The sequence below is a fragment of the Crinia signifera genome, chromosome 3, assembly GCF_055691185.1.
Source record: "Crinia signifera chromosome 3, ASM5569118v1, whole genome shotgun sequence".
Classification (NCBI taxonomy): Eukaryota; Metazoa; Chordata; class Amphibia; order Anura; family Myobatrachidae; genus Crinia; species Crinia signifera.
In genome coordinates, this window is record NC_139219.1 from 228,074,733 (window position 1) to 228,096,942 (window position 22,210).

At 44.4% G+C, this 22,210-nt stretch overlaps 1 protein-coding gene across 1 annotated transcript in view; it reads right to left on the reverse strand.

The window, feature by feature from the left end:
• The window catches only part of LOC146064270 (putative cation-transporting ATPase 13A4), a 143,069-nt gene that overhangs the window by 115,896 nt on the left and 4,963 nt on the right, over positions 1–22,210 (reverse strand). Inside the window, exons 2-8 of the mRNA XM_083177554.1 lie at positions 18,829–19,002; positions 15,918–16,052; positions 13,867–13,937; positions 13,710–13,790; positions 5,589–5,658; positions 1,957–2,091; positions 1,795–1,867 (exon numbers count right to left, since the gene is read on the reverse strand). Coding sequence (XP_083033680.1) covers positions 1,795–1,867; positions 1,957–2,091; positions 5,589–5,658; positions 13,710–13,790; positions 13,867–13,937; positions 15,918–16,052; positions 18,829–19,002 — 739 coding nt within the window. The remainder of the gene's footprint in view (positions 1–1,794; positions 1,868–1,956; positions 2,092–5,588; positions 5,659–13,709; positions 13,791–13,866; positions 13,938–15,917; positions 16,053–18,828; positions 19,003–22,210) is intronic.

The following is a 22,210-nucleotide window of genomic DNA, read 5'->3' on the forward strand; positions in this document are numbered from 1 at the left end:
GCATTAAGGGGCAAGTATAATGGGGTCTAGTATTTTGTTGCATAATGTGTACAAGTTGTATATGGTGTGGTACACTACACTCAGGAACATGCCCCCTTTTGAGTGGCCACACCCCTTTTCCGGAGCACACCTTTTGGTGCGTGCACTACTACATCCTTCACTTTTGTCGCCAAGGTGGGCCTGTGTACTTTAAACGCCAGGGCCTATTTTTAATCCCATTCCCGCCCTCTCTCTGCTCTCCTCTCTTGACGCTCCCTTAGCATGTACACTGGCACCACTAACACCCTCCCTATCCAAAAGCCTCTCCTATCATGGTGCCCCCCCTGTCATTTTCTCCTGGATCCGCCCCTGGTATTGAGGAATTGGCAGAAACCCAGAACAGAGGCACAAAATCTAACCTGTTGACGGTCTTTTTAAGGGAACCTCTCAAGGGGATATAGTTTTTGCTGCTACCAATGGGGAGGTGATGGCCCTCTACATAGGTTTCCCTGTAGCGGTCTGGGACCCAAAGAAAGAGCTGCATGTTCTCGATATAAATTTTGGATCCAATGGTCAGGTTGTTGGTCTGGGAACCGATGGTCAGGGGTTCGGCCTGGGAACCGATGGTCAGGGGTTAGACCTGGGAAACAATGGTCAGGGGTTTGCATGGTGATTCCTGACACACAAATACAGGAAGATGGGTAACTGCACTGTATGTATGACAATAGGTGCAATCTTAAAATGGCTTATTTAATAATACATTTATAATGTAATTTAGACAAAAAACAATACACATAAAAACAATGATATAGGGAATGATTAAAATGTCAATAGTAGAATAAAGAGATACAGTGACCTGAATACTTGGATAGTCAACCTTTTATCCACCAGTACTGGGGAGGTCCGTCCAAGTTTTATGGATGTATGCTTGAATTGCCAGTTATTTGCAGAATGAAATTCCTCTCACTTCTTTTGGAAATGGAACCGGGTCCTTAGTTGGTGGTGTTCCTCCAGAAAATCTCTGAGCCATGGCAAGTGTAGGAAAAATGGTGCCTCTGATGCAATAATATGCCGAGGGTGAGGTCCGCTGAGTGGCACTTGCACCCCATTTTTAACCCACTTGGATAAAGCACCCATTGCATTGAAATATTTGCCACCTACTCCAACTCAGCGGACCTCACCCTCAGCATTTTTGGATTTTGAAAATGTGTAATTTTTGCAGTACTTGCAGTGGAAAGCTGTGGGAATACTTTTGCTAGTGAATATAGGAAGATATTTCTGATACCTGTACCCATATCATAAATAAATAAATCATCTTCCAAAAACCTTTAACTGAATGCAAAAGTTGAGTAATGGACAGGCCCCTTTATAATAAAGTTCCTGTGAAAGATAGAGATAGGCAGTCAGATAGACAAAGGGGCCCATTTAACATATGTCACTGGGAGGGAATCTCCAGTCCCTGCTGCGATCCCTCCTGCCCTGGTCGCGGCCGCATGCCCCTTAGGTTACTATGAGGGATACATAGATGCCCAATGTATCAACATCGAACAGCATCGCAGTGGGTCCCGGGGCTACCGCTACTCAGAGATGGCGGTAGCCCATTGTAGCCTATCGGTTAGAGACCGAACTGTTTGCAGACACAACATAAAAATGATAAAAAAAAACAAAAATCCTCTGTATTTCCAAGGCGCATACAGTAAATAATTTCCCCCCAAAGTCTGTGATCTCTCTATATTATTTGTATCCCTTTCAAGAACACAGAGGTTTTTTACTGTAAAACAGAAAATGTATATGTCATGTATCCTGCACTTTTACCTCCATTTTTATGAAGTACGGTAACCATAATGCTGTTATAGGATGCTGACATTTTGTGCAGCTTCACAGATTGCTATGGGAGAGTGGAAACAAAAACATCTTAGTAATATCCCACTTTGTGCAGCAATTGAATAATTATACATCTGTCATACAGATACGTACCACTCTCAGATTGTACACGGTTGCAACAATAGACACGAGGGTCATCAACAATATAGCTAAGCTATATTCGATGTATGAGGTAGCCATCCACATGATTAAAGAGTATACTTGAAAAACATAAAATGGATTGAAAACCTGTAAAACAATGAAAACATGAGTAATAACAGAAACATGGTAGACAATTACTTGTGTCATAAAACCATGCAGTGGTGGAACTTGTGGTTGTGGGCCCAGGTGCAAAAATATAATGTGGGCTCCCCTCCTCCACTCCAACTTAAGTGTGTGAGAGAAGGAGGCAGAGGGTGATGGGGGAGGCAGGGGGATGCAGAGTGTGACAGGTAAAAACAGTGGGTGACAGGAAGAGGGGGACAGGGGCAGAAGTGGACCTGCTGCAACAATGGTAGTTCCACCCCTCTGTAACCTTGGTAAACAGTCTGATGAAAAAGAATGTGAGCCCCAAATCACAGCTTCAGTCTAAGTGGCACATATATAGGAAACTTAGGGCTCCCTTTTCCCGAACCCCTCATACAAGCTGGGCATGGTTATTTGGCATTATATTATAAATAAACAGTAATAGCAATATTACAGTGTTTGAGTAAGAGCTTGTATTGCACATAGAGAAAGATTTAATCCGGCTTATGTCTGGAAAAAATAAAACGTGGTTCAGAATATGTTCTAACAATGTTTTCTTGTGTAGAACTAATTCTTTTTTCTATTCAGCAGATTGATATTCATCAGCTGTACAAAATGTAATATGATCTGAACTTTGAAAAAAAAAAAAAATACAGTATATTTTCTTTACTGTATAACCCTGTTAATGTACAAACAAAAGATGTACAGTAGGTCAATTTTTGCTAAACATTACTTTAAATCTGTTTCAAGTCTGCCTTGTCTCACCGTGGGGCATATTTATTAAAAAACCTCAGAAAACAAAATCTGTTTTTGGAAGATACCTTCTCCTAGCTGGAATATAAGATGTACCCTGCTCCTGAAGGTGTAGTTTTTCCCAGAGCCAGAGTAATTACTAGGTAGCCGAGGTGGAGAGCCTGCACACATACCTATATCACATGCATTGGGGCACTGTGGCTTATATGAACTGAAATGTCCTTATGAACTGGGGGCACTACAATGTGTTTAACACAGGAATAGTGGTGGCTGTGGTGCAGTCCAAAAAATTGTAGGAAAAAAATATACTGCTGTATTTTGTGAAATATGTACTAAAAAGTGACAATACTTGCTTCGGGATCAAGATAGGTAAGTATGAAAGGATGGAGAGTGTAATAAAGTTATAATTTATTTGTGTGGATTTCAGTTATTTTGATATTGGCTCTGTAGTGGGACTACAAGTCGCAGTGGTCTCAATAATGTCCAGTATAATGGGACTTGTGGTTCTCCAAGTCTCAGCATGCAGGGGAGGCTTGCTGGGCCTTGTAGTTCTACTACAGAACCTAATATCTATTTTTTTTACATTTTCAGTGTCCCCGACACCCAGAGCCCAGGGGCGCTGGGGACAGCCACAGGCTTCAGCCCGGGCCAGAGGTGCCCAGGAAGGGAATCCTTTTACTCGTGGGGATCCCAACTCTCCCATGGACCCAGCCTGGGCTGAAGAGCCACAGAGGTAATTCTTTGGCCGTAGGACCTTATATAATAAGTGTCTCCTAGCTGTGGCATTACCCAGATGGCTATTTGAGCCAGTGCCGGTTTGTGAAATATGGGGACTCCTTTTCCTTTTGTCCCCCTTATTTTGAGAACCAGGACCGGGCCAAGAGCCAGGTGCTGGCTATAGAAAGACAGGGAGACGTTATTTAAAAATGTTCCCCTGTATTTCTTCAACCAGGACTAAAGCAAGGGTTTGGTGAACACGGTGTGGGGGTGTCCACCAAGGGGCACAGGATATGAGTGGTATTGGAAGCAGCAGCTGCATTAGCGGGTTAGTTTGTACCCGGTGAACAGGAAGAGAAGGGTAGGTTCAAAACAAAGGTTCTGTGGCAGCGCTAAAATTGATAATTTAAAAATGGATTCAAGGATTGGATGAACCTTACAAACAGTTTTAATATTATTAAATGACCTGTATATACAGTATTTTCTTAAAAGAAGATGAATTTGAATTACAACATGTACATGTAAACAATAAAATGTATATAAAAACACTCTCTGCTTGTTGGACTGATCTTTTGATGTTTTTGCAACAAAGCATTGTTATTACGCAATTGGGTATTTGGTATAGTTACCACTCCATAGGTAATAGTGCGTGGCACTTGGTCGTCCCGCTGGTGGTGAATGGATTTGGGCGATGTCCAGTAAATCTGGGTGCTTCTCCCAAAGTTGGGGAAGTGATGTTGGGCCCCAATGGGCTAGGGGGAAACAGGTGGGGTACCCAGCGGATGTGCGGTGGATCCTCACTAGTAGGTGGCCTGGAGAAGGATGTAATTGTATTCCGTGGCCACTGGAGGTGTTCCAAGGCGTGTTCTCCACTTGTACTGGACCAAAATGGATCGATTGTCTGTCCAATCAATTGGATGGTTGGGTGCTCCCAGATGATGAGATGACCCGTGTGAAGCCCAGTGGGTTGGGTCCCAATTTTCAGGGGGTTTGAGTCCTCTCTATTTTGTGGCTTGGACGGATGGAATGAGGTCCACGGCCACTGGAGGTGGGGGAAAGTGTCCTGCTGTTTTGGTGAACAGCGATGGGGCAGTTGTCAGTCCAGATTGATGTCCAGCAAGACAGGGATCAGGGTATTGGGGTCCCAACGCGTTTCGCTGCTTTCCCAAACTGCAGCTTTATCAAGGAACATCGCTTCCCCAACTTTGGGAGAAGCACCCAGATTTACTGGACATCGTCCAAATCCATTCGCCACCAGCGGGACGACCCAGTGCACCTCACTATTACCTATGGAGTGGTAACTATACCAATTACCCAATTGCGTAATAACATTGCTTTGTTGCAAAAATGGCAAAAGATCAGTCCAGCAAGCAGAGAGTGTTTTTATATACATTTTATTGTTTACATGTACATGCTGTATTTCAATTTCATCTTCTTTTAAGAAAATACTGTATATACAGGTAATTTACTAATAGTAAAACTGTTTGTAAGGATCATCCAATCTGTGAATCCATTTTTAAATTATAATTTTTAGCGCTGCCACAGAACCTTTGTTCTGAACCTACCCTTTTCTTCAACCAGGACTGTCTCAAAGAACCTGGAACTGGTTATGCTCATGGGGGGTGGGGTGGATGGGGGCACACCATTTTTAAAAATGATTTATTTCATTTTCTATTTTTTACAGAGAGAAGCCTGCACGGATCTGAATCCGTATAGGCTTCAGCTAAATACGAATGAAAAATGAGGAGCATTTACCATTTGTATTTTCTGCTGAATTTGTAGCCAAATTTAGCAGTATGTATGTTAGTAAATGAGCACAACACCATAGGCAATATACGGGCGAATTTGGTGTATGAATGAATACACCATTGGAAGAACTCATTGATAGAGAAGTATTTTCGATCGAATGGTTATGAATGGCTGCATTTATACCCATTCGATCTTAGTAAATTTCCCCCATTGTTACTAAATAAATGCATTGTTTACACACAGAGATATTTCTGTTGCATAAGACCATATCAAGATCCTACCTCTTTGAACAATAGTTTTCTGATTGGAGTGATCTTCACTGTGATTGTGTTTAGCCCACAGATTTGTCGTCTGCCCAAACAGAACATGAAAAATAACTGTACTACATGCAGTATGCAGAAAAACATATAACATTAGCAAAACTGGTGAAACGAGGATGTCCATTATCATTATGCTTTATATTTGCCAGCAAATTATGTAGATTTTACAACCTCAAATGTATTTGGATTCAAATACTTCTCCATTGAAGTTTGATATGAAATTTCGGTACTTGTTTCCTAGCACGGCGCCCCCGATTTTTTATCGAAGTGCATCTTATAGCATTGCATGCAATATAGCGGCATGTGATGCATGCGATGCAAATCAATTTTTAATTGTACAAGCACCCTGATGGGCACTTACAATGTTAAATGCACCCCCCTTGTCAATGCCACCCCCACTATTAACACCAACCCGAAGCGCGGCGAGCGCAGCGGTATGCGTCCTCCGACCTTTTCATACCCCCACTATCCACATCGGCGTGGAGGTAAATTTAGATAGTGTGTCGAGCGCAGCGAGCCACCGAGCCCGAAGTCTGGCGAGCGCACATGGATTACTTTACATGTATTCGGCATCCCCTCGCGGGGCTTGCTGCGCTTGCCACGCTTCGGGCTCGGTGGCTCGCTGCGCTCGACACACTATCTAAAATCAACTCCACACCGACGTGGATAGTGGGGGTATAAAAAGGTTGGATGCTATGCGATGCTATGCGATATTTCATTGTACAAGCACTCCTGTTAATTTAACGGGAATATCACACCACATGGAGAAGGGCCCAAGAACATGGAGAAAAACCAATGGGAGAAAATACATACTCCATGCAACTATCTACCAGATAACAATGGAGCTCGAAGCCCAGTATTGGGAGACAATGACACAAACACCATATGGGATAGCCACTAAAACTTCTAAAAATGATTCTGTCATTGTCGAGGATGAAATAGAGAGAGATAGGTTGGTTTATATGGGCAACTCCACCACATAGTAATCTACCCTTGTGTGTTTCTGCTCATTATTAATATTGAGAAAAGAAGATAGTGTGCATAGCAATTAAACATCCTAGCAACTGATGTGCGACCTCTGGCATGTACAGTATATACATTCACATTTCGTAAATTTACAAACCAAACCTGAAATAAAGACTCGCAGACTTAGGTTTGGCAGAAATTGTTTGCTGATTTATTTAAAGCACTTTAAGCTAGATTAATTTATTAATAATGAATTAATTAATGGTGGCCCAGAAAGAACGGCTAATTAACTAAGCTCCACCCCACATTCTGCATACGTAATCAAACCTACCCTAACAAGCGGAATCCACTCAACCTACTGCATTGACTACCCACCCGTACGGGTGAGGTCGCTGCCCCCGAGCGGGTGATCCAGCGAAGGCCTAAGTCAATGAGAGGCGAACGCACTGAAAACAAACCATATACGTTGCATCATCACTTAAAGAAGAACTAATTCCATTAACCTGCTGTTCTTTCTCGCCAAAGCGGGGACTCTGAGCCCAGAATCCCTGCCCCGCCACCAGCCTAAACTACAGCAGCCACAACCAGAAACAGATCCTCCCAAAAAATAAACAAACTGTCCCTGACTAAATGAAGTCCATCGGGCCGGAAGAGATGATGGCACCTAAACTTAATCCCTTCATGTGGGACAACCGCACCTCCGGCAGCCAGAACCCACCATGCCACTGCTGAAATAAGCTTCTTCCGGGCCTCATCAATCGCCTTGCAATCTCTAGCCCCTCTCCATCGTAGTCGGGGAACAATAAATGACCAAATCAAGGTGCAGGATGGCCACACTGCCTTAATGGCTGCAAGATCTCTCAAGGTCATGGCCTGCAGCTCCAATTGGGACACTTTCCCAAGATCGTTGCCACCTAGTTGAAGTACCAAGACCTCGGGTAACCCGTACAGGCAGAGGTTCACCATAAGGAATGCCTTAAGCTCACGCTTGAGAAAAAACAAATGGACCTGCTGTGGGCCTCTTAATTGGAGCCTAAAGCCGAATCGGAATAGGCAAATTCAGTCCATCAGGTTAGGTAAAAAGTGAGAAAACTCTGGAAGCTGGCCCAAAAGCAGAGCGTAGCTAATTCCCGAGTAGGATGGACATTAGGGCAGAGGTAACAGAGGACATCAATCAACCACAAAGAACAAACAAGCACAAGGACCATCAGGGCAGGAGGCGAGGCCTAATGTAATTTGTATAACTCGCAGAACGCCATCTTCCTAGGGATTTAATGTCTAAACAAACTGGTATCTGGTCACTGGGAGCCATTGTAATGCATGAGGCAAGAGCCATACAAGGATGGCCTGACTAGCACATAACTGCTTGCCAATGACACTGGGCACACAGCTTCGGGCACAGCAAGGCTCATAGACACCCATCTGCCCCTTGCCGCCTGATCCATTTTGGATCCACTAATCCTAAACCACAGCACCCCGCAGTCCAATCGAACATCTGAACCCAGCAAAATTGCAGCATGACTCTTGGAAGTAGCCACTAGTTCAGACAATCTGAAGGCACCATGGAAGGCCATGGAGAAGGCCAGGCGGAACAAAAGCGTCTCAAAAGCAGAGTCCGTGCAATGTTCCATCTGACCCCGCAAGGAGAAAGGAGGCATCTATGGGGTGTCGGCAATCGGGTGGAATGGGAACCGCGTGCGCCCAACCTGTCTTAGCCCCGCAATTCAGGAATCCTTTTGTGTCGGGATACCCTTTAAACCTGGCAAAAATGGAAATACCCGCCAAGTAATGCACAGCCACTGCCCTAGATTTCCCAGTGTTATAAATCCCCCATGGTGTCAATCTGCATCCCCAGAAATTACAGGCAGGTAACCGGATCCTCCATTTTCTCTTCAGCAATGGGCACGCTGAAATGCCCGAAGAGAGAACAGAAGCTACAAAGAAGTCCAGCACAGCGTTCAGTCAGCCGGGCCGACGCACAGAATGTCATCAAGGTAGTGAGCGAACCCGCTCTCTCCCGATTGCACTTCCACGCACCAGTGCAGGAAGGTGCTAAACCTTTCGAAATACTCACAGGATACCGAACATCCCATCGGCAGACATTTGTCAATGAAATATTCCCCACCTATGAGAAAGCCCATAAGCCGGAATGCGTCCGGGTGCAGGGGAAGAAGCTGAAAAGTGGATTCCACATCAATCTTCGCCATTATAGCCCCCAGACCAAATGACCGCACCATGGCTAATGCATCATGAAATGACTGATAAGCTACTGAACAACACTCCATGGGAAAAGTATCGTTGACCGAGGACCCCGCCGCATAAGACATACTGAATTAACTTAGGCTAAGAAGACAAGCCAATCAGGTGCAAATATTCTAAATTAACCTTTGGAATAAATATAAATGATTAAATAAAGCTAACGGCTGCTCCCAAATAACAAATTGGTAGTTTTGTTAATCAGAACACTAAAGAAAGGGAAGGATAAATAAGATAAATCGTAAATACCCAGAGAGCGCCACACAATCGGACAAGATTAAATCGCTCCCTGCTCACCGACATCAGTGGGTCGTCAACATGCGGCGGCCACTGGCAGGGTAGCTGGAGCTGTCTGCGGACAACACAGAATTCATATACCGGCGATCACTCCCATCTATCCACTAATTACCATTGTATTATCCAGCATAGGGGACATTCAAATATCAATTTCCGCATTCATTGCATAAGGAGAGCTCTCCAAATATTGGAACTATTGGTTATTTAGACAACCACATATCAGAATCATTTCCCAGGAATATATACGTGTGTATGTATTTTCTTTTATTGTTTTATCTAAAAAGTCTATACTGTTGGTATAGTTTTATACTATATAATATACTGTATGCATATACACATGAATAGATGAATAAATAAAATTTATATTAACAATTTAATCTTGTCCGATTGTGTGGCGCTTTCTGGGTATTTACGATTCATCATATTTATCCTTTCCTTTTCTTTAGATGCTGAATTAGGCAGAACTTTCCCGGGACCTTTTTGGGAACAACCCTCATTGGCGAAATGACCAGGTTCGCCAATGGGGCCTGCGAAAAAGGCCGAGCCATGAGCCTTAACTGCACCTCTTTATCCACCTTTTCCCACAAAACTGCCAGGAGGGTCGGGGCAGACTGGAGGTTCTGAAAAGAAACCCCCCCCCCCGCACCTCACCCCTGAGAGACAACTTAAAGCCAGAGCTACAACCCTTGAGAAGGAAGGAGGCCACCTCCCTATCCAGGTACTGGTGGAGCCACCTGGCCATGGCTTCCGCCTGCACTGGCATATGGGCCCTAGCGAGCAGGGCCTGGGCCGGAGGTCTTGGGAGCTGCGGCTGTGCCTGCCCCCCTAGAGGGGCGGCCACCTTGAAAGCAGCTGGAGGCCGGGTGATTGCCAGAGCAGTGTATACAGATGTGGGTACTTATGTAGTATCTGGGCGTCCGATTTTTTGATTGTATGCCTTAAGTTAAGGCATACAATCAGATGCGATGCGATATCGCATCGCATGCGACCATCGGATGCGATGCGATGACCCGATTTTTCCATAGGAATCAATGTTAAAATGGACTGAGTCCATTTTAACATGGAATTCAATGGGAAAAAGGGGTCCTTTTCATACCCCTACTATCCAAGTGGGCATAGAGTTGGATATAAACCTGTGGCGAGCGTAGCGAGCCACCGAGCCCGAAGCGTGGCAAGCGAAGCGAGCCCCGCGAGGGGACGGTATTCTGTGTCCCCTCGCAGGGCTCGCTACGCTCGCCACGCTTCGGGCTCGGTGGCTCGCTGTGCTCACCGCAGGTTTATATCCAACTCCATGCCCACTTGGATAGTAGGGGTATGAAAAGGACCCCTTTTTCCCATTGAATTCCATGTTAAAATGGACTCAGTCCATTTTAACATTGATTCCTATGGAAAAATCAGGTCATCGCATCGCATCGCATCCGATGGTCGCATGCGTTGCGATGCGATGTGCCCGATCCGACCCGATTTCTAAATCCAGATGTGTTTACCCAGCTGGCAAGAGGAATCGTTAAAGGAGTAACACTTCCCCTTAGCCGAACCTGGAGGCAACCTCCATCCACACCTCTACATCCTTACAGCCAAAGTCCATGACATGCAGGCAGATTACGCCGGAACTGCTCGTAGATCCTCCAAGCAAAACCCCCATACTTCCGCTGCATGTCATGGACCATGTGTATGTACAGTACCTAGTGATGTTCATGTGTTCATCAGGTCTGTCCTCTATATAGCAAGCTGCAAAAGCACAAAAAACAGCCAGACAATTATAGTAAGACTGAAAAGCCTCGGCCCCAATGCCCTCTTTTGCCTTGGTGGCCTTAAAGGCCTTTTTGGACTCGTCAGTCAGACTGAACAAGTCGACAAACTCTACTTTCTCTATTTTAACTCTGCAGCTTTCTCTTAACCCCCATAGGACTGCTGTGTAATCGCAGTGCACCACGGCTGGCAGATTATGCCACTTCCTCTCTTTGCGGGAAAGCGCTGACACCTTTCTACGCTTATTGCGGTGCACCCCGCCTCTTTCCTAGCATACTTGCCAGCCCGTTTATGAGCTTTAGCTACACTGCCAATATCGGAACCCCCGGCCAAGGAGTGTAACGTGCGTGGGTGCAAGCAATGATGGTGGTGGGCTGAGCCCTCAGTCGGGACCGCTGTTTAGAATGAAAGAAATGGCTGGGATACCGAGCTTCTCGGCTAAGGTGGCATCCAAAAAATTGACAGCTGCGCCACTATCAACAAAAGCAGAACAATCAAAACTAATCTCCCTATATGTAAGGGTAGTGGGAATCAATAGGGAGGTACGGGAGGAGAACAGCTTCAGGCCCAAGTGAATCTCCTCCTCACTCACTTGGCCTGACCTTTTACTGCCCTGTTTGGACAAGAGCGGTATTGGTGACCCCTACGCCCACAGTACAGGCAAAGACCAGCCCCAATCCTACGAGCTCTCTCCCCGGTTGTAATCCGAATGGACCCCAATTGCATGGGTTCTTCGGCATCCTCCGAGGAATCCATGACTAATGGGATGGGACAAGAGAGTGAAGCTCTCTCGGCTCTGCGTTCACGGAGCCAGCGGTCTATTTTGATAGACAACTCCATGAGTCTATCTAGCGAACCAGGCACCAGATATTGGATCAAACTATCTTTAATAGTATCCGACAATCCACACTGGAACTGGCTATGTAGAGCTGGATCGTTCCACCCACAGTCATTCGCCCACCGGCAGAACTCAGTGCAATACACTTCCGCAGGATCTTTTCCCTGTTTTAATGCCCGTAAGTGAGACTCTGCAGATGCCTCTCTATCAGCGTCATCATAAAGCAAACCCAGGGACTTAAAGAAATTATCCACAGGAGGCCAACACAGGACTATCAGAGGGCAAGCCAAAAGCCCACGTGTGTGGGTCCCCCTGCAACCAAGAGATAACCAAACTCACCCTTTGGGCCTCTGACCCAGAAGACTTTGGTCAGAGCCAAAAGTACAACTTGCAACTTTCTCTAAAGTTAAAAAACTCCTTTCTATTACCTGAAAACCGGTCGGGTATATTCATTTTAGGTTTAGGTGTTGTTACCGGCGGAGAACGAGACACTCTCTCCTGATTAGTTACCCGGAGGGATTCCTGCACCATTTGCCTTAAACCCGTAACCTGGGCGTCTAATGGAGGGGAGGTAGAATTCATAACGAGGACTGCACAACCACCAACACCCACGGACAAAACAGGTATGTTATATAAATGAGATTTATATAATATGTTTGGCCGGTGATAATGTAACGTGCGTGGGTGTAAGCAATAAAGGTGGTGGGCTGAGTCCTCAGCCGGGACCGTTGTTTAGAATGGCCACGGCGAAGCCCTACACTATCTATGTTGACCGTCCCGGGCTGGTGACCACAGGCTGCAGGGTGCTAGCCTTCTCCTTTAGTCGCCGAGTTCAAAGGAGCGAGTTAAGCCCGCTCCAACCCCGATGCAACCAGGTTTTACGTTGGGACAAACCCACGTCAACCGTCAGGGACTGGACCAAAAGGAGGAACTAACTACAAGGGCCTACAGTATCTGGACTAAACACCCTAACAAACGGCACCTGGCCAAGTACAGGGAGTGTGACCAAGTCACAGGCATCGGAGCAAACAGTAATGGGGTGCCACCAAACACAAAACACACCTACACAAAATGGTACAGTATCGGTTCCCCAAACTGGCGTGAACCTACTAACGTGAGCCTCTCCGAACCCAGGAGAGGCAGAGACAGAAAGTAACTTAAATAACCAAGGATGAAGGGCAGCTTGCCCGCAGAAACGAAGGGTAAAGAACCAGGCTCCACTGGAGCACTTTCGTGACCGGACCGGACCGGCAGCACAAGATGGTACAGTGCATGCCTGGAGTGATTTGGCAGAACCAGATGGGAAAATCGCTGACCAAGGAGGATCCAGACCAGGGAACAATTGCAGCAATATGGCAGCAGGAGAACGGCTGAAAAATGGCTAACGGTAGTGGCACAGGACTGGTGCACAGCTGAAAACACAGCAGGTACCGGGACTACAGAGTGAAAAAGGGGCTGAGCTGGGCCAGCTCCCTTAAGAGGGATGCACTGGCCAATCAGCCGCTGCTGCCAGACCAGGCTCCCAGTTATACTAAATTATTAACAGCTGACCGAGCGCAAGCCGCCCATCGTCCCCTGGTTGCCTGGCAACCTCCGGGGGACACGGCCCGATCAGTAATACTGTCCCCCGGCCGGGCGGAAGTCACACGCCTCGGCTGGGCAGACCTGACGTCACCTGCCCGGGTGCCGTAGCAGTGCTATTGTCAGCACAGCTGACAAGGAGGATGAGGAAGAGCTAGTATGAGAGCTAGCAGGCCAAAAACCTGACACAGATCTAAACTCCATTCAGGAAGACCCCTCACCTGAGCAGCCCACGTGTCATCATCAGCATTGTCATCCTCGACGTCCTATGAGGAGGCCGAGTCCCCGTCATCATATGCCGGCAGCACCTGGATGTTTAACCCACTCCACGCCTATTGCAGGCATTACGTTAATCGTGACACAATAGAAGCAGTATGTAGAATGTTTCATACCTGATGTCTTGTTCTTCTTTGGATAGACCAAAACCATATTTTGAATGTATGTCTGAGCAGGAGAGGTCATCCTCTAGAGCCCTGTGCAAAACATCACAATTACAATCAACATTTGATGTATAATCTTTGTGTCACTTTTGAAGTCAATTTAACTCACCCAATTTTTGTAAACTTTGACTCAGGAGGGACCCATATGTAGCGTATTTTTTGTACTTGTATATAGCGCACCTAAAATGTATACATTTTTTATCATTAATCTGTTTATTGTAACAATGAGACACTATAGCACAATATATTTAAATAAAAAACCCTATAAATTACAGATGGAGCATGCTCCATCTTTGCAGGGACTGGCGAAACGATTGCCAGCCCCCGCCAGAGGGCACACGTACAAGAGATGCTTGTGCGCCCCATGTCGACGGAGCTCCCCGCCGCCGTCTGCCACCTCCCTCCGCCGCCACAGCCAGTCCCCACCGCCACCCCGACCCCCTTAACCCCGCCCATCTCCCTGAAGCGGAGACAGGCAGGGACCCGCTGCCCAGCTTCCGAGAGACTGGGACGCACGTGCACGTGAGATGCATGCGTGTCCAAGTTTAATGGAGTCCCTCTCTGCCAGCGCTTGCCAGAGGGGACATTCTGGCGAGTGCTGGGCACAGACAAGAGGGGTTCCATCTGTTTCGCCCCTCTTGTGGATTTTTTTCAAATGTGTTGTTGATGATGGTTGTTATATTGCTGACATTTGCATAGGGTTTAAAGAAAGGGATCATTACTAGAGGATTATTATTATTATTATTATTATTATTATTATTATTGTTTATTTATATGGTTCCACAAGGGTTCTGCAGTGCCCAGCAAAAAACATAAATGAGAAAAAACAAGAAATCAATGGCTATTACAGCACAAGTATAGATATAAGGGGTGACATTTACTAGGATGCGATTTTTAGTAAGGTTCTGAAATCACATCTTATCGTATTTTTTCAAATCGCGATTTTTTTCCCAAAAATCGACTATTCAATGTGATATGGTATGATGTGGTGTGATTTTTAGTCATAAAAATTTGTGAATTTTAGTCATGTGTGATTTGTGTAAAAAAAAAAAAGAAAAGGCATGGGGTCTCCCCTCCTGAGCATAACCAGCCCTGGGCTTAAAGAATCGGTAGTGGTTTTAGAAATTCAGGGCTGCTCCTTATGGGCTGGTGGGTGGGACTAACCCCTAGCATGTGGGAGGAGCCGCGAATGTAAACAATCATTCGGGCTTCTCTCACAGGGGTACTGCCAGGTGGAGAGGACATCCAATGATCCGGGAGGCGTGTGGTGTGTATAATTTCCCTCAACAGGTACTCGTTTGGATTCTACATGGAGAAGAGGACAGGCCTTCATGGGAATCTATAGGTAATGTACTGTGTGTGAAAGCATGTATTATGTAATAAAGTTATACTGTTCCCGTCATGTTGTGGAACTACAAGACCCACCGGGCCCTTTAATGACCCGCATGCTGGGTCATTAAAGGTTCTCCGCATGCTGGGTCTTGTGGTTCTCTAAGTCCGTGCAGCATGGCCGTCTTTAACAAGGACCTTCTACGTCTGTTTATTCAGGACAAGAGAGGGGGTCATTAACAATGCACAGGAGTACACGTCTTTAACGATATTGTGCATACACTCTAAACAAGATAGTAAAATGACCCTTATGAGCGATATCTTTTACTATCTCATCTAGTGTGTACGGGCTTTACCCTACAACTCACAGGCTATTATATATGGCAAGTTTCAGAACAAGCTCATACTAGTTGCAAGATGATGTGAGTACACATGTGCACAACAACTAACCCTATTACTTTTCCTCCTATAAATGACTGGTGTGAAAAACATTATTTTTATTTACAATATTTAACATTCATTATTTAACATACAAAATGGAACAAGCCCATAAGAAACTGCTAATCAAAATTCACATGCAAATCGCGTAAATATGTTATTTCAAATCAAAGCTTATAAAACTTTGTGGGATATACAGTATATATATTCTCAGTGGGTTGGATCAGTAAATTTAAAGCAGCGCTAACATATAGTGCAAAGCACGCCGTGATTTTCATTGGATGTATAAATGTCCAGCACCACCCACCTAAGTAGTAGTGGCTTACAAAAACATGCTGCTGAAAATATATCCCCTGCAGTGGTGTACTTCATCAACCTGGGCAAAATAATTACCTTGCCATCTGGCTTCATAATGGATTTGCTTATAATTGAATTTTCATCATGGACAATCGGATGAACCGGTTTATCATTGGTTACATTAATATAGATCTCAATCACCGTTTTTTTTATGTACTCCTTACTTTCACCCTGTGTATAGATTGAAGTTTAGGGTTATTTCAACATATTACAGTATGTTCAGTGTTTCAGTGGGAAATACATCGACTTAGAATAAAGCTGTGTACAAATGCTTCGATTTTTGGCTATTTTCGATTCGATTTTGCTTATAGAGGCAAAATCGAATCCACATCGAATGGTTTTAGGACACTTTCGATCTGCATTCGATTCCGTGCGCGCTCCCATTTTCTCAAAATTGAACAGAAAAATCTACTGTGCAGCCAAGGAAATATCAAATTCGATCCAGTAAATCGAATGTGTACAATGTACCATGAATATAAATCGAATTTGATATTGAATGCAAAAGTACAGATCTAATGCCAAATTTAATTGGAAGATCTAATGCCATATCTAATAGAAAATCTAATCTAACCTCAAATCTAAAGCAAAACAAATTGTGTGTACATAGCTTTATCCACATACAATATGTCCTTATAGTTTACCTTTACAATGAGATAAATACATTATTAAAAATGCTTAAATGAAAATAATAGGGTTTTTTCAATTTATGGAAAAGTTGCTTTTAAAAAGTATTTGCTTATGGGTTTAAAAGGGCTATTGTCACAGGAAAAACAGAGAGGGGGCATCCAGTTGCCTGGAAAACCCTCTATCTCAGCAGCCTGGACAGTAACCATATGACAGGAATGGGGGGTAATTGCATTTGTTCCTAGGAAAAACAAGGGAATGCCATACCAGTATTATGGGAAGAGATCAATGCCTTGAAGAGGCAAAGAGTGACAGGAGTGGGTGATGCAGAGGACATCAGAGGCAGTAGGTGATAGGGAGAGGTTTTGGGAGATAAAGAGGCAGTGGGTGACAGTGAGAAGCAGTGGGTGATGCTAGGGAATTGGTGAAAGGGGAGGGAATTCGGTGACAGCAGGGGAAAGTAGTGGGTGACATGAGAAAGAGAAGATGAGGAGAGTTAGTGGGAGAAAAAGAGGCAGTGGTTGAGGGGGAGAGGCAATGTGTGACTGGAAAAGAGTTATGGGGAAATGAAATGGGTGATAGAGAGAAGCAGGGGCAGAAGATGATAGGGTGTTAGTGGGTGATATATGGAGTCATCGGGTGACAGAGAGAGGTAGGGGTAACAGGGAGAGGCTGAGGGTGACAGAAAGATAGTGGAGGACAGGAAGGTTTTGGGTGACAATGAAGTGACAAGGATGTAGTACTGTAAGTGACATGTGGTGCACAGGCTGCTGCCCCATATGATGTCCCCGCTGCCACCACCCAGGTCACTACAGTGATACTCTATGCTTGGTGGCCAGGATATGAGTAAAAACCAGACCCGGACATGATCCCAGAACGCCGGACCGGACAGGCTACATTTATCAATTTTTGTCATTCCGAAGCTGGTAGTGTCCAGGGCTGCCTTTCCAGGGGTGTCCTGTCTGGGGGGGAGGGGGGGGCAGGGAGAGGAGGAGGGTGAGAATAAAGCCTGCCTGCATAGTCCTGGCATATAGCAAAAACCGAAACAGTCAAGACCACACGGAGAGGCTGTGATCTCCCCTTCCCCATGTCCTTGATAAAAGCTATCACAGGCATCCCAAAGGAGAAGACACCCACCGTGCAAGAGCCCGGAATGCAAGACTAGACATCAAACTCTGGGGGAAATTTGAAAATATATGAAAATTTGTATTGGTATTCTTAATATGAAAGAATACAACTGGCATCGCCATCGTATTTCATTTACAAATTTGTATTCCGGAAGGAAATTTACAAAGCAGTCGTATTTGACTGCTTTGTATTTTCCGATGGCATATTTTTTCCAATACGAATTTGTATTTAGTGTCTGTATACTGAAAATAAATAAATAATTGTAAAGAGCCGGTCCTGTTTTAAAAAAAAACAGGGAACAAACCGAGTAGGGTTCCCCTTATTTTTAAAAACCAGCATCAGGCCCAAGGGCTTCGGACTCGGGCACTATATAAAATTAACTCCACGCCGACGTGTATAGTGGGGGTATGAAAAGGTCAGAGGACGCGTACTGCCGCCCCTCGCGGGCTCGCCATGCTTCGGGTTGGAGTTGATTGTGGGGGTGCTTTTAACATTGTAAGCACCCATTACGGTGCTTATACAATTAATTATCTTATTTAACACATTTAACATTGAAAACACCCATTAGGGTGCGTATACAATTTGAAATCATATACCATTGTATATGGCATGCAATGGCACACAATTTAAAATTGTATAACATTGGCTGCTATCACGTAACATCGCATCGCATACCATTGTATGCCTTATGGTATGCGATGGGCGCCGTGCTAGGAAACAAGTACCAATATGACTGATTGCTGTCATATTCATTTGTATTAAAAATAATAATAATATATATAATAATAATAATAACGTAATCTTAGTGAATTTCCCCAATAGAGGTAAGAGGGCCCCGCTCACAAACTTGCAAAATACATTTTGTATCTACTAACACATCCAATTAACCTACTCAATTCTATTTTTGATAAATAACTAAGAAGAGCACTAACAACAAAAAAATATGCTGAATGTTACATAAAGCATGGTTAGAAACTTAAGACATACGGTATTTACAATGGGAATTAAATAATATTACAAAGGGAGCTGTTCCGTAAACAAGAACTTACACTATTGTGCTTCCTTGTCAGATCTAAAATACAGTATGTCAATGTGCTATTAAAATAAAACATACCCAAAGGCTGAGGGGAAGAACATACCAAGTACTGTGCTAAGCAACACAATAGACAGCTGTGTAAACAATAAAGATACTCACTGTGGTTCTGAGCAAGACAACATTAGCTTCTGCCAAACTGCACGCAACGCAGTGACACCAAACATCCATCTCTGGCTTCCAATAGAAAAGGAGTCTAAGAAACCCCAGAGAGAAAATGTAACCAAGAATGCATAGAACGTTGCGTCGCCTCTCTGTCCTAAATCCAAACAGCTCCTGCAATACGGGAACAGAAATATAGCTAAACAAAAATGACAGATTTCAGAGGCTGCTACATTTACATAGACAAGATAAGGGGGGATACATACGTAAAGCAAAAGTCATTTTAAATAGTAGATCGCTATTGCAGTTTCTGTGCACATGTAACAATTTGAACTCAATTTGAGCTAAGAGATCTAACTAGATTTTGACTGTATGCACATACGGTTTGAGTCAGCGATAGCGACGCTCAGGACCGTGCATCGCCACTGCTATGGGGTGTACACACAGAGCGATTTGTGGTTAATCTCTAAATGATCTAGACAGTTCACTTATAAAATAGGCTAAAATCGCAACCTGTGTATGCCCCTTTACACCTGGGCAACCTGTGTATGCCCCTTTACACCTGGGCAACCTGTGTATGCCCCTTTACACCTGGGCAACCTGTGTATGCCCCTTTACACCTGGGCAACCGGTGTATGCCCCTTTACACCTGGGCAACCTGTGTATGCCCCTTTACACCTGGGCAACCGGTGTATGCCCCTTTACACCTGGGCAACCGGTGTATGCCCCTTTACACCTGGGCAACCGGTGTATGCCCCTTTACACCCGCAATACTATTATTTTCTGAAAATTGAAAAATATCAATGAAAGACGTTTCCATAATTGTACGGTGTCCTATCAACTAACTTCATGTGCTACAATGAGTTTATCCACTTCCAGAACCAACCACTCTGCCGTTATCTAAGGCAGTCAGAACATGGGGAATTTCACAAACACAACAGAATGAGGTTATCACATTTTAATCCATACAATAGAACTCATGCATTTAATTGTAATTCAAGCCATATATTCATATAGAACTCAGCTACTAAAATGTAATCCTTTGGATAAACATTATTAACCATTATATAACAATTAATGTTTACGGTCCCTGTCCCATAAACTGTAGCTTCTGCCCAGTTCAGTTATGGATTCCTTATAGGATATGCATTTATTTCAGCATAGTTATTCCAGCAAAGATTCAGCTTCAAACTGATTTTTCTAAAGGATCAGTCCACTTATTAGAATACCCCGTTAAACCCGTGTGTGAATGTGAAAGAGGTATATAGGAAAACAGACATGGTGATGTTTGCTGAACTCATTGGGGCTAACATTTCAACTGAGACGGTACTCAGTAGACCTTCTATAAAAATAAACACTGGTTAGCTAAGTAGAAGTGTATTCCTCAGTGCCCAATGTCAGGTGCGAATTTTTGTGTCCCCCCCTCCCCCTGCCGCCGACATATGATAATTCATGTCTGCGGCGGCGGCGCTCGTCACTCACCGCTGCCCATCCGCTGTGCCATTTAACAGAATGTAAGCCTGCCTGCCGCCCTTAATTGGTACCGCCCTGAGGCCGGTGCCTCACGGGCCTAGGCACAAATCCAGCCCTGCCCAATGTGCACTGATGAGTACACTTTTACTTAGTTAACCAGTGTTTATTTTACCTGACATTGGAGAATTGAATTGTGCATTGGGTACTTGTTTCCTAGCACGGCACCCATCGCATACCATCGTATGCCTTAATTAGTGATATGCGATGGGACCCAATTTTCGGGTCCTAAGAGCCGCACTGTACAATTTTAATATCACATCGCATCGCATGCCATTACAATGGTGTGCGATGCAATGTCTAATTGTACAGGCACCCTGAGGGGTAATTACTATGTTCAATGCACCCCCATTGTTAACGCCACCCCCACTATCAACGCCAACCCGAAGCGTGGCAAGCACAGCGAGCCCACGAGGGGCAGCGGTACGCGTCCTCCGACCTTTTCATACCCCCACTATCCACATCGGCGTGGAGTTGATTTTATATAGTGTGGTGAGCGCAGCGGTTTGGGTTGTCGTTAATAGTGGCTTTGGGTTGTCGTTAATAGTGGCGGTGGCTTTAACAATGGGGGTGCATATAACATACTAATCACTCATTGAGGGTGTATGTATAATTAAATCATCGTTTTGATCGCATCGATCGCATCACATGCAATCTGGTCGCATGCGATGCGATCGATGCGATTAAAACAATGTAATAAGATTAAAATTGTGGGCGCCATGCTAGGAAACAAGTACCGTGCATTGTGTTTAATCTTTGAGGACAAGCCAAATATACACATATTGGAGGAATTAATGATCCCATCCCACTCTTTGAATCCATCCATACTGTATATGGTGAATATTATTAGCCACATTTTATTCCAGAATTTAAACTGATACTTTATGATGCTACTAATGAAGGTGAGAAAGAACACCCAATGATAAAGATTTTTGGGACAATCGTATGTTGCAGTGAAATTACAATCAATGGAAAATTGATGTGCTAAACAAAAGTACACAGTAGAATATCAATACTGGTTCAAAGGATTGACAGAGATATATGAAGGCACCCCTGATGAAGTATCGTGTGGAGACGAAACGCGTCGGGCTTATGTGTACATCTACTGTATAAGAAAAATCATCTGACAAGAAAATTGTAAAGAATTTGTTTTAATGCCTATATGTTAAATTAATGTATTATATTTGAAAATCTTGTCTATGTATATATAAAAAACTTTAAAAATTGGGAAAGATAGGGCGCTATATAACACTTTTGTGGAGGTATTTGTGGTAAAGAAGCCTAACCAGTAGTAGGCTATGGGTTATGAGCGACCACTGACAAATAGTAACAATTAGCGCAAACTCTAGGAATTTGGGGGTTTTGTATATATATATATATATATATATTGTTATTTATATATTTCATACAATGTTCACATTGTATTGGTGGTTCACCCACCTTGGGAAGGCACCCGGGCATTTCCCCATTGGAGAGCGGGGAGTGCTGGACATTCTACTGTGGCTATATATATATACATAGGTAGCACGACGAACGGGGGGAGGTGAGTGGCACTCACGGGTCTTGAGAAATGAACAAACAGAGGCCGACGGCAAGAGAGATGAACGATGTCCCTCTATGGGTATCCACAACACCCATAGAGGGAGAATAAAATAGCGAGGCACCGGGCCCGAACGCAGCGAGCCCGCAAGGAGGGGTGGGCGATCCACGGCCCCCCTTTGTTGGTATTTCAGCGGTCGGTATTCCAGTGTCAGTATTTTTTGACTCCCCTAGGCAAAAAAATGTTGTGCCTAGGGGTGGCCTGACCCCTAAATTTGCCCCTGTTTGCCACAGTAGGTAATGGAAAACATTT